The 12,013-nt window shown below is 50.0% G+C and overlaps 1 protein-coding gene across 1 annotated transcript; it reads left to right on the top strand.

The window, feature by feature from the left end:
* Window positions 1–1,180: 1,180 nt before the first annotated feature.
* Window positions 1,181–11,039, top strand: DUSP5 (dual specificity phosphatase 5). The gene is made up of 4 exons (XM_053983593.1): window positions 1,181–1,657; window positions 5,847–5,989; window positions 7,399–7,618; window positions 9,405–11,039. The coding sequence occupies exons 1-4, from the start codon at window positions 1,264–1,266 to the stop codon at window positions 9,803–9,805; spliced, it is 1,158 nt and encodes a 385-aa protein (XP_053839568.1). The 5' UTR covers window positions 1,181–1,263; the 3' UTR covers window positions 9,806–11,039.
* The last annotated feature ends 974 nt before the right edge of the window (window positions 11,040–12,013 follow it).

The raw sequence follows: 12,013 nt of genomic DNA, 5'->3' as shown, positions 1-12,013 counted from the left end.
CAGCTGCAGGCAATTTGAGGCAGGGATGGCACTTCCTGCCTGCTGTTGAGGTGAGCATTCTTTCAGGACACCATCAGAATAAATGACACCCTGCTCTTAGATAGCTCCACTGTCATCTACCTGGGCTTCAGTGAGCTTAACTGGAGTTCACCCTTTTGCTCAACTTCTTCTAGGAATTTCCACTCATCATTTTGGTGCCTTTACAAAACTATCTACAATGAAAGGGCAAGTGCTAAATTTCCTAATTCCTGTGCGTCTTAGTGTCGTGACTTCTGAACACAGGCACAGTCAGCAGTGTGTGGTGTAAGTCTTGCAAGTCCTTGAGACACAATCTTGCAGCCACGGGGAAAGGGACCCTCCACTCAAACAGCCATACCAGCAATTTTTGTATTGCAAGTGGCCCTCTCATCCTTTGTCCCCATTGCTTCAGAGCATTCACTAATTTTGCAGAAATGGCACATCTTGCTTTGTCTCAGTCCACTACTTTTTGTTTGTTCCTTCAGCTGTAAACCTTGGGCTAAGTAACAGCATCCTCGGGGTTGTTCCCCAGGCAGTTCTCGCTGATCACTTGGTTGCCAAAACTGCCTTAATGCAAACCATGGCCTAAGCAGGGGACCCAACTCTTTCCGAGGGGATATCTCCCATCCCGCGAGCAGCAGAGCTCTCTCAGGCAGGTCTGCCTGGGCTCAGGCTTTTCTGGGGGTGAGGATACACAGTGAGGGGGGAATAAAGGGAACTGAAACTCCATTCGCAACCTGGTGCGAGAAGCCTGCCCCAGCGCTGCCCACCCTTCTTTCCTCCCTTCCTTCCTCCCCCCGCCCCCCACCGTCCCCCAGCACGCTTCCCTAGTCTCCTGACGCTCTGGGGAGGGGGCGGGGATGATGTCGGGATGAGCCCCAGCCGATGAGTGGAGAATTTTTGCAGCGTTTTTCAGCTTCCTCTGCCTCCGATCCTGACCGACCGCCGCTAGGGAGGGAGGGGATCCCCGCCAGGGGGCGGCGCGCGGGGCGGGGGATGTCCATGTTTGGGAGGCGGGCGCGTCACTCCCCTTATTTGGGCAGTGTCGTCACGGCCCGGCCTCCCATTCATATAAATGCCCGGCGGCGCCGGCCGGGATTCCCTGCCCGGGCTCGGTGCGGCCCCGCGGTGCCTCCGTCCCTCCCTCCCATCCCATCGCCGCCGGCTCTGCGCTAGCACCGGGCACCCTCCTGCCGCTTTCTCCGCTCCTGCCCCGGCTGCGGCGGGGCGCGACCCTCGGCCGGCATGAAAGTCACGTCCCTCGACTGCCGCCAGCTGCGGAAGCTGCTGCGGAAGGAGCCCTCCCGCTGCCTGGTGCTGGACTGCCGGCCCTACCTGTCCTACTCGGCCTCCTGCCTCCGCGGCTCGCTCAACGTCAACCTCAACTCGGTGGTGATGCGGCGGGCCCGCGGCGGGGCCGTGCCGCTCCACTTCGTGGTGCCCGACGCGGCGGCCCGAGCCCGGCTGCTGCCGGGCGCCGAGGGGGCGGCGGGGGCTGCCCGCCTGGCGGCCGTGGTGGTGCTGGACCAGGACACGGGCCACTGGCAGAAGCTGAAGAAGGACAGCACAGCCCAGATCGTCCTCAACGCCCTGCTCTCCAGCCTGCCGGAGGCCGGGGCCAGGGTCTGCTTCCTGAAAGGTGAGAGGGGTCGCGGGGACCCGAGGGACAGGGGCTGGGGAAGAACGGCGCGGTCGACCCTCAAACCCCCCCTGGTTGGGGGCGGCCCTGAGGTGCTCCCGTTGCCTCTCCTTCGCCCTGCAGTGAACCTGATTATTGGTGGAGGGCAGGGAGGTAACACCGGGATTTTGTTTCTTTTCCACCTACTGGAAATAAATCCCGGATAGACTCTGCGGGCTGAGCCGAAATGCCTTTCCGCTCACCCCCACCACGCGTTTAAGACGCCGAGGGGAAAGCAGAGAATATCAATAAAGAACAGCAAAAGTTGCAGATTATCAAAGGGGGAGAGACATCGGCACTGCGTGGGAAACAAAATCAGCCCTGCGGATATGAGGAGAGACGAGGCCACCGCTACTCGCTCTCCGCCCGGTGACACACGGACGCCCGTGTTGGGCGCCCGAAACTCTGGAACCAATGCCCGCCCCTCCACCGAGGGCAGAGAGGCTTCTCTCCGTCGGGCACATCGGGACGCTGGCAGGGGAAACCTAGAGGCGAAACTCCGGGGCTCGTCGGGAGACAGAAATACCTCACGTGTATTACAGCCCTTCGATTGCGGTTCTTTGTTTTCCTTCCGTGTAACCCGGGCTAATAAAACGATAAATAGCATAGCGAGCATAGCAGCCCGCCCTTTCCCTGTCCTTCCGCCCCTGCCTCCCCCCTTCTGGCAGCTCCTTTGTCCTTCTGCCCTCTCGGTTTTCCCAGCGCAGCTCCCACCCTCTCTGGGAGCGGGGCCGTGCCCGGGCGGGGCCGCTCCCGCCCGAAGCCCCGCACACGCGGCGGCCGCGGGGCTCCCGCAGCGGCACCACGCCGAGCAAGGAGTTTCCAAAGACCCCCTTGCCATAGCATGAGGCCATAAAAGGGAGGGGAAAACCAGACGATATTTCTTGGATAAAGCCTGCCCCTGTGTTCTAAAGGCCAGGGTTAATTCACTTTTAATAAGTCTTTTATCACTAGTTTTTGACCTGAGGTACCCAGTTTTAGCCTTCTGTAACGACCTCTCGCTGGGGCAGAGGCATCTTCAGCCCGGATATTGCCTGGTACTGAGATAGGAGGATGCTCCCCGGCTGTTTGCCACCACCCTGGTTCCGTCCAGCCACTATCAGCCTTTGCTGGATCTGACAGTCACCCAAAAGCACAAATTCTGCTACTGGAGGGTAGAGATACTGGCACTGTGTCATTCAAATCGTTAGGGACTACACTAAACTAGAGATGAAGAAATATCTTCAGGGTCACGGTGGGAAGTCTGTGGTAAACTAGGGGCCAAATTAAGCTCTGCTGACTCTCAAACTGCTTTTTTGGCCATACGATCATCCTTTTCTCTTCATGTACCAGCCCCACACTTTGAAGTGGTGACTGTGGCTGTGGGTAGTTTATCCGGAGTGAGGGGTTAGTGTAGGCTCTGCTCTGTACATCTTGTGAGTTGTGAAGTGTCTTATCTTGGAAGCCTGTTGATTTGAGGCTAAAGACATTTCCTCTCAGTGTATGAGAAAGTTTCCTGCTTTTCCTGCTGCAGTTTCCTTTTGCTTTTTTGGAAGTGCTTAGGGCTGCAGGTTCAGGCCCATGACTCAGTGGGCAGCACTGGTGATTCACTGGGGCCACAGACCCCCAGGAAGCTGTTGTGGTCTGAGGGAAGATCCTTGGCACAGTGGGAATATAAATCACCCTGGAACACTTTGCTCTGATCAGGAGAAAGGGTCCTTTGGAGGCCTCTGCTACCAACTTTGCAAATAATAGGCTGTAAAACCACCAGGAAAAATCCTCCTTGAGGTTTCCCCTTATATTCCTGTTCTTCCTAGGCATGGAGAGCTGGGAGGAGGTGTTGGCTACTGAAGTGCTAAGGGGGTCTCGTGGCAATAAGATATGAGGAGGTCATCAAGACCACCAGGTCATCAAGATGCTGAGGATCTGATCCCAGAGAGAGCAGCTGGAACTGAGTCATTGCATGCCAGGCCCTGTTCCCTCTGTTGCTTTCTGGCTTGCAGGGTCACATCTTTCATCTGTGTAGGTGCAGTTTCACTCTGGGTGAGCTCAGCCCCAGCATGGTGAGAGTGATTGTGTGTCAGGGAAAAAAAAAGATAAAATAACAGATCCTCCCTTGGTGCTGATAACGATTCTATTACTTATCGATTAAAAGGGAAGTGCAGCTCAGTTCTCCATGATGAGCAACCCAGTATTTGCAGAAATGACCTCAGGGAAGGTAGGTTGAGTGGGGAGGGGGAAGAGAGGAGATTGCTGGAGGATGGGATGAGCAGATGACTCACTGTAAGAATGGCCTGCAAATATCCTGATCCCCAAGGCTTGTAATTAACCATTCACCAGCTGCATGTGTTAGCTGCCCCAAGAGACACGAGACATGCATGTCTGTCCAAACACACATGCACATTTGGCTGGGGCAGATTTCTGTGTTCATTCAAGTGCAAAAACAGCAACATAGGGCATAAATGGGGATCATGGCTATTTATATAAACTGGACATACTTTTCCTATTCCATGGCAAGGACTGGGGGAAGATAAGGTCAGCTATGCAAAACAAGAGGATTTAAAAGTTCACCCCATGAAGGGCAGTTGGAGATCAGGGAATTCTGTAGAGCTTCTTGTGTTTGTTGTTTTTTTCACACTGTGAGTTGCTAGGGATATAATTTTTTCAACCCAGTTGTTGCAGATATCATTTTATCAAACACCTCCCACCACCACCATGTTCTCCACGGTCACTTGACTGCTTGGACCACTGCCTCATGCTGTGAGCTCTGGGATGAGCTGGCAGAGTGTGGCTGGGGGTAGGAGGAAAGGTGCAGGTGCTGAGTGCCTGTTTGCTGTAAAGTCACTCTCCTGCCCTCTGTCATGGAAAACAGACTTTCATCACATTCAGTGGGCTTTGGGTCATGCTGGCCACTTGCAACACGAGGACCCCACGGCAGGAATGAGTGGGTGACAGCAGCACGTCATGAATTTGAGCACACAACTGCTCAAACATTGGGAACAGATGAGACACCGGCATTGCGGGGCTGAACTGTCAGAGGTGGCTGTACCAGGCAGCCCTGGCAGTGATGCTGGTGGGGGTCCTGCAGCTGCTCTGATCCTCAGCACCTCCCTTGTTTCAAAATCCTTCCTTGCACCCGGGCACCCACACCGACACAGCTTATCAGGGTGAAACAGTTGCAGGTGAATGAATCACAAACGGGAGGCTTTGCCTTCCAAGCCTTGTTTACTTGAGGGCCACACTGAAGGATAATTGAATGTAGCTGTTCAGGAGCCATTCATTTCTGCTCTGAGAAAGCACAGGTGGCAGACATGTGGCACACTGCTGACGTTTCCAGGCTGCTTCTGCTACCTGACTTATTCAGGTACTTTTTGGAGATGATGTTCTTTCATGCAGAATATTCCCAGCCTGGAAACAGGCAACAACTTAGCTGACGACAAACTTTGAGTAACAATGTAATAATAGGATTAATTCCTTTTCATTAGCAGCACACTGAATGAAATGAACGCAGCACTTAACCGTGCAGAATAGCTCATGTGGGGCTATTCAGTTGTCAAATGCTGTCACAGGATTTCATTAAGTTTTATAGCTGTTATTTAATAGATTGGTTTCAGTGGGACCATCTTCATTACTTCACTGTCTTCATGCATTGTGGTGATTAATGAGACACATGCAAGCATCCCCCTCTTGTGTTTATGTCCATTTAAAAATGCAAATAAAATATTTTGTGTGTTGTCATAGTGAATATATTCATGACAGGTTTAGAAAAGGTGATCCTGAATACAGAAATCTCTGCCTCAAATGCTGGAATTAGTGGTCATGTATAAAACCTGGGGAGAGGGAGTTTAGTCCCCACTGTACAGGAGTTAATGGTTGCTAGACCTAACAGAATTACATTTGCTAACAGCTTTAATCTGAATTCACTGGGTTTTGGCAAGTTAATAATTGTCAGTGGTATCAGAGGTTTTTCCTTGGGTGCCCAAAGTCTTTTAAGCAAACCCATTTTCCCAGAGGAGCACTATCCTTCATTGACAGTCCCCTGGAGCTCATTGCTGGGCACTGCTATCCCACTGAATTGCAAGCGCTGGAGCTTCGTTTGTCCTTCACTTGAATTAAACCAGTACTTGGGAGGGCAGATATTCATATTTTTCTCTTTTTGTTGTTTCCCTAGGGGGATATGAAACCTTTAACTCTCAATATCCTGAGTGCTGCGTGAATGGAAAACTCATTTCCCCGGAGAGGACAGAAGCAGAGAGAAACCTTGCCAGCCACTGTGAGAAGCCGAGTGCCAACCACAAACCTGCCTATGACCAGGTGTGTGTCATGGCTGTGGGGGGTGACCCTCCCCTTGGGAATTCTCCCTGCTGCTACCAGGCTCTGTTGGAGGCTGGCAGGGTGTCAGTGGGCCTGGTGCTGCCATGGGCTGTGAATAAGTTGTCACAGTCCAGGCTGACAGCCTGTGTGCTGAATAAGTTGCCCTTGTGTGTGGCTGGTCAGCATCACCTCCACCCGGCTTCAAAATTGGGCAGAAGGAGGCAAAACACTGTATCTAGCCCCCAAAACTGTATTTATGAGCTCTCTTATCACACACCCAGGCAGCATGAGCTGTCAGCAGCTCACTACTCCAGTGGAGACTGAGAATGGGCAGGGGAGAGGCTGCCAGGAGTGTCACTTTTCCATCAGACAATGGAGCACATTTTGCCCATGACTCCTCTGAGATCTCAGGAGGAATTTGAGGCTGGCAAGGAGCCAGTGCCTCTGAGAAGTGAGACCCACCATTGGGCTGGGGAAGTGGGGTTTCCACAGAGGAAGTCATCCTGTGCCCACCCAGCCCGGGGATTATGTGTGCTCCGAGATGTCACCCTGCGGTCAGGATGCTTCCGCCAGGGCGTGCATTTCCTGCTGCTCAGGGGAGTCCCTTGTGACGCCTCTCTGCTCTCCAGGGAGTACCTCCCACACCAGGCGTCCTCCTGCCACCTTGGCTGGATGCCAGCTGTCCCTGATGCATGGGAACCCACCATGTGGGCAGTTCAGGGGGAGTGGAAAGGCAGCTTCTTGCAGCTGGGGGGTGGCAGCAGCTCCTGTGCATCATGGAAAGTTACCTGCCAGCTCAGAAAGCTGTGTCAGATGGTGGCTTTTCTTTCACCATCTCGTCATCCAGCCTTTGATTGTGCTGAGGAAGGAAGGAAGAACTGAGCTGACGTCTCAGAGTGGGTGATGCAGCGGGTGCTGTGCTCCAGAGAGGTGTGGGGTGAAGGGGGATGGGGAGCCTATGTCCAGTTGTTTTGCTTTGTTTTGCTTTTGGAGGTGTGACCAGAGGGGCAAAGCCCTGGCTGAGCCAAAGCAGCCTCTTCCTATGTCCTAATCTTTATCCCTGCTGGATGTGGCTTCCTGCCTTGCCCCATTTGGGTAAAGCCTCAGTGGAAATGGGCACCACCTATGAAAGCACTTTGGGTGCACTGCAAGGGGCAGCACTTTAAAGAAAGCCACAAACATCCTGCACATGAGTCGGTTGGCTCTGACTTCGTACCTTGCAGATGTGGACAAGAAAATGAAAACATTTTTCCTGCATGGGCTTCGCCACTGATTCACTGGCCAGCAGCGCTGGGGTCCAAAAAAGTGAGAGAGGGAGGGAGCAAGCACCCACATGGGCTCCCTTGGTCGCTCTTGGGTCTCTGGACTTTTGAAAAAAGAATTACATGTTTCTGCTCCTTCACTTCCAGGGCGGTCCAGTTGAAATCCTGCCTTTTCTCTACCTTGGTAGTGCCTATCACGCTTCCAAGTGCGAGTTTCTTGCTAACCTGCACATCACAGCCCTGCTAAATGTGTCCAGGAAAAGCTCAGAGTCCTTCAAAGACCAGTATTGCTACAAGTGGATCCCAGTGGAGGACAGCCACACAGCAGACATCAGCTCTCACTTCCAGGAAGCCATAGATTTCATTGGTAGGTACAAATGAACAACTTTTCAGTTCTTTATGTATTTTAAACTCATTTAAAATGTAAAATCAATTAAAAATACATTTAATTAACTTTAAAATAAAATACACATTGAAGTTTACTGAATTTTGTGAAGGAAAACCCCCAGTTCCTTGGACTTGCATGCCGGAGTCAGTAACAACCAGGCGAAGCAGAGTCTGCTTACTGCCTTACTGTGCTGAGATATCCCAAAGGTGGAGTCTTAGAAATCCATTGTCCTCCCTTATCACAGAGCTCTTTACATTCCTCCTTTTGATCATACTGGTATCTCACCCTTTAATCAAACACCTAATGCAAAAAAATGAGGAGGCCTTTAGAAAGTTAGTGCTATTCCATTTCAAAGCTTCCTGTGTTCGGCTGAGTGGGTGAGTGAACACGAGCTGTGCCAGGGAGCACAGGAGAGGATTCTCCCCGAGAAGCACAACATGGTTTTGTGGGATGGAGAAGCCTTAGCCTGGGTGGAGATCATGTTCAAATTGGTACTGTTGCTCTCCAGGAATATTCAAGAGAGAAAGAGAAAAAAACACAGTTACAGACTCATTGGACTCAGTGCTCAGCTGAGTTTGAGTCCTTCAACGGTGCAGGCAGAATTCCAAAAGCCTGACCTGATGGTGCTCTCTATGTCCTTCCCCTTCCCGGACATCTCGCACCTTTCAGGGAAATAATAATTTATGGCACCTTTCTGTTCTATCCTCAACCCCTTCTGATAGTGTCGAGTCACTTAGAAATTTCCCAGATTTTGAGGACAACTTTAATTTTCACTTTCTTTTAAAATTGGGCATGTAGTGTAGATGCTGGGGATGACTCAAATCCATGTCTTCTTTATTTTGTGCACTAGCTAAATATAACTGGTCGTGGCAGTTATAGTCCCCGGGCAGACAACTGAAGGCAGGCAAATGATAACTTCCTCAGCTCTGTGTGTTTCCCTGGGCACTGCACTCACAGTTATCCATAAATTGGAAATTGAACATGTTGCTCAAGGCAATAGAGCAGTGGCAAGTCTATTTTTTGAACAGTGTTTTTGTGTGGAAAGGGCTTATTTTAAGCGCATTCTCCTTAATAACAATCATTGTGTTGTGTGAGTAACCACAGTGGCTCCTGTTGTGTAAAATGGGTGCTTTGCATAAGCCTTTTATATCCTGACTTAAGTCCAAGCATCCTTTAACCAGGCTATAATTAGCAGCTGCCTACCAGTGCCTGTGTGCTTTGTGGTGAGGCCCCAGGGACTGAGCTCAGCCTTTCCACCCAAGGGTACCTCCTGATACTGCTGTTTGCTGCCAACTGGCCAAGCAGGGAGTTAGGATTTTGAAGAAAAATCCTGTTTTTCTAACAAAGATGATGACAGCCCCTGCAGTTTTTGAGTGACCAGGTAGTGGGAGGGCTGTCCAGGCTTAGCTTTATACAACATTTTGAGCTGCAGGCAGAGAAATGCAGCTACAGCATTGCCTGCATCACAATGTTCTTGAATGTCAGTTGTTCCAAAAGAGAAGTAGGCACAAGGAAGGAGACAAGGATGTACTTTCCTAAAAAGTGCAAAAAGAGCCAAATCAAGATCCACAGATTCTGAAACCATGCTCAGGTCTGTCATAAGCTGGGTTTTGTCCTCCTTGTCTTTTAATCTCCATGTCACCCTAGTACCCAACAGAAGAGCAAACAAGCCTCTCTTTGCTGGTAGACTGGCTGTGTCCCCTCCAGCACAGTGTCCTTTCCATGCCCAACAACAGCTGATGTCTGCAATGGCTTTTCCCCCCAGATTACGTCAGGCGAACAGGCGGCAAGATCCTGGTGCACTGCGAGGCGGGGATCTCGCGCTCCCCCACCATCTGCATGGCCTATCTCATGAAGACAAAGAAGCTGCGCCTGGAGGAAGCCTTTGATTACATCAAGCAGCGCCGGAGCCTGATCTCACCAAACTTCGGTTTCATGGGCCAGTTGCTGCAATATGAGTCAGAGATCTTGTCTTCCACCCCCAGCCCCCCTGTCACCTCGTGCAAGAGAGAAGCTGCATCTTTCTTTGCAGAGGAACTGACTTTAGGCAAAAACTTTGAGGGCTCATGCTTCGCCTTTCCTACCTCAGTGTTGAGTTCTGTGCCCATCCACTCTCCTGTCCACCAGCTGAAGCTCAGCCCGATGACGGCATCTTCGTCCTGCTGAGCACCGTGGGGAGCCTGGAGCTGGTGTGGTCCTGATCCAAACTGTGATCCCCAACAAGAACATTTCATGAATGTGCAATAGAGAAACTTCATCCACTTATTCTGAGATGGAGTGGTTGTCATGGGTCATACTTCCCATATGTTGTGACTGTAAGATGCAAGAGGTCTAAGCGTGGCAGGTTTTCTGAACTTTTTTTGTTCTTTTTTTTAAAAAAATACAAAGTGCTTTTTTAGGGTTTTAACCACACAATGTGCACCCACTACTGTATTTCCAGATTCCTGGGGAGCAATGAGAAATGCATTTAGTATGTTCTCAGTTCCCATCTCCTTCCAATCTTATTTTTGAAAAGACCCTTATTTAAAGTTTCTAGCAATAAATAGCAGCAGCAGGGAAGGAAGCAAAATGAAAAGCACTACCTTTGCAACCACAGAGGTGGCGGGAGTGAATATTTGTTCAAATCTTTCTCTGGCCTTCCTCCTCCCCTCTCCTGTGTCATGTTTCAGGTAGCAAAGGGCTGGAGTGGGGAGAGGGAGCACCTTTTCCAGGACACTGCTGCACAACCAGGTGAACTTCCCCTCTTGTGCTCCAGCCTCTGAAGTGTCAGGTATTGTCCACAGTGTAACTGGATACCAACCCCGACCGGAGGGTCCATTCAGGTGTGGCATTTCCTGTACTTCTGTATTTGCCTTTGTACTGGATGTGCTTTTAAGTAAAGCAGGGACATAAGGTCTATCAGCTACCCTGCTGAGTTATTATCCTCCCATCTGTTATTTAAGAACAGCCCTAGAATACTTGAATGTCTCAACAATCCTCATCACATCCACATCCCATCAGATAACACTGTAAAACACTGTAACTGCTGGACTTCACACCAAAAAAACCTGACAAGCTTTCAGCTCCAAAACAACTTTTTCTCCACCCCTTCCCAAGTGTTCCCATTGTGTATTGTGTATGGTCAAGTGGTCTTTTTCAGTGTTATGTGACTTGCTTAGAATGTGTAGTCACCTCTAGTCAGCCTTTGTCCAGGAAAAACTATTTCTGTCTTGCTCACGTTTGCTTCTGTGTCCACAGAGAGTTCAGAATGAGTGTCTCTGTCTGTTGACCTTTTTAGTATTTTTTAATATGTAATATGTATGGGAAATGGCAATAATTTCCAGGAGATCTCGTGAATGTGAAAAAAAAAAAAAAACTGCAATGGTTTTTATGGTGTGTAAAAAATAATAAAGGAAAAAATGCCAGGAAAAGCAAGCTGTTTGTTTTACTTGGAGTGATCTGTGAGAATGCTTTGGGAGAGCTTGGTGGCAGGAGAGGTCACCTGAGAAAAACACCATGGTGCAAAAGTGGTGTAAGAAGGTAGGAGAGATGGGAAAGTATCACTGTGCTGTGTGCTGAAAAGCCACCAAGGTGCATCACTACAGAGGGGAGAAGGTGAGGGGGAGGATTGTTTTAAACAGAATGACATGAGTCACGGTGGCGTCACTTCCCAGCAGCCAGGCAGGCACTTCTGTTTTGATTCATGCATGTTTTATATAGGATTTACCATCTTGCTGAAGATGAAAATCTGAACTAGGCACAGCCCCCACTTCCTTCCAACCCATGACAAGGGATGTTACTTGCCCTGGTCCTTAGAGCAAAGCTTATGTGTGACATGCATCACCTCTGGGTGCCAGGAGCTGAGGCATGTGGGTAATACTCATCTTTTCACTTTTTTAAATGAAAAAAAAAAGTTAGAAGGACCAGCATGTCTGATGCATGTACCCCTTTTCATCTTGAATTTTCTAGGTTTTTCCCAACTCATCACTGCAGCACATTTATGATCTGCAATTCCAAATTATCGAGCTGAAAAATCTATGGCAAATATCTGGGCTGCAGAGCATGTGTGCATATACCATCCACTTGTAACTTCTTACCTCCAGGGAAGTAAATCTGACAGATGAGAGGGTCTTACTGGAGATGCACCTTGGATTTCTTACCCAGTGTCAGAGGGATGTGTCAGCAGCCCTGCCTGGGCTCTGGGAAACCTGAACATGGGAACCAACAGCTAGGGAGGTAAGGCAGATGATCTAGTAAAAGCAGATCAATTTATTTTCTGAAAGACCTAATTGGTCCCCTTTGGGAAACTCTGGAAAGGGCTTTCTGCTTCTCAGCCCACACAAGCATCCAAGCAGACTGTTGAGCTTAGTGAGAGTGGCCATGTCCAGAGTACTG

This window comes from Vidua macroura, chromosome 8, assembly GCF_024509145.1.
Source record: "Vidua macroura isolate BioBank_ID:100142 chromosome 8, ASM2450914v1, whole genome shotgun sequence".
NCBI classification, from domain to species: domain Eukaryota; kingdom Metazoa; phylum Chordata; class Aves; order Passeriformes; family Viduidae; genus Vidua; species Vidua macroura.
Note: the sequence above shows the minus strand (reverse complement) of the source record. Positions and strands in the feature narration are given on the sequence as shown.

What these genes read in the sequence shown, in the direction of transcription:
- DUSP5 (XM_053983593.1), top strand. Translation starts at nt 1,264, where the DNA reads ATGAAAGTCACGTCCCTCGACTGCCGCCAGCTGCGGAAGCTGCTGCGG. An exon ending in ACAAACCTGCCTATGACCAG is followed by an intron (nt 5,990 to 7,398) that starts GTGTGTGTCATG and finishes CTTCACTTCCAG; the next exon opens with GGCGGTCCAGTTGAAATCCT. An exon ending in GGAAGCCATAGATTTCATTG is followed by an intron (nt 7,619 to 9,404) that starts GTAGGTACAAAT and finishes TTTTCCCCCCAG; the next exon opens with ATTACGTCAGGCGAACAGGC.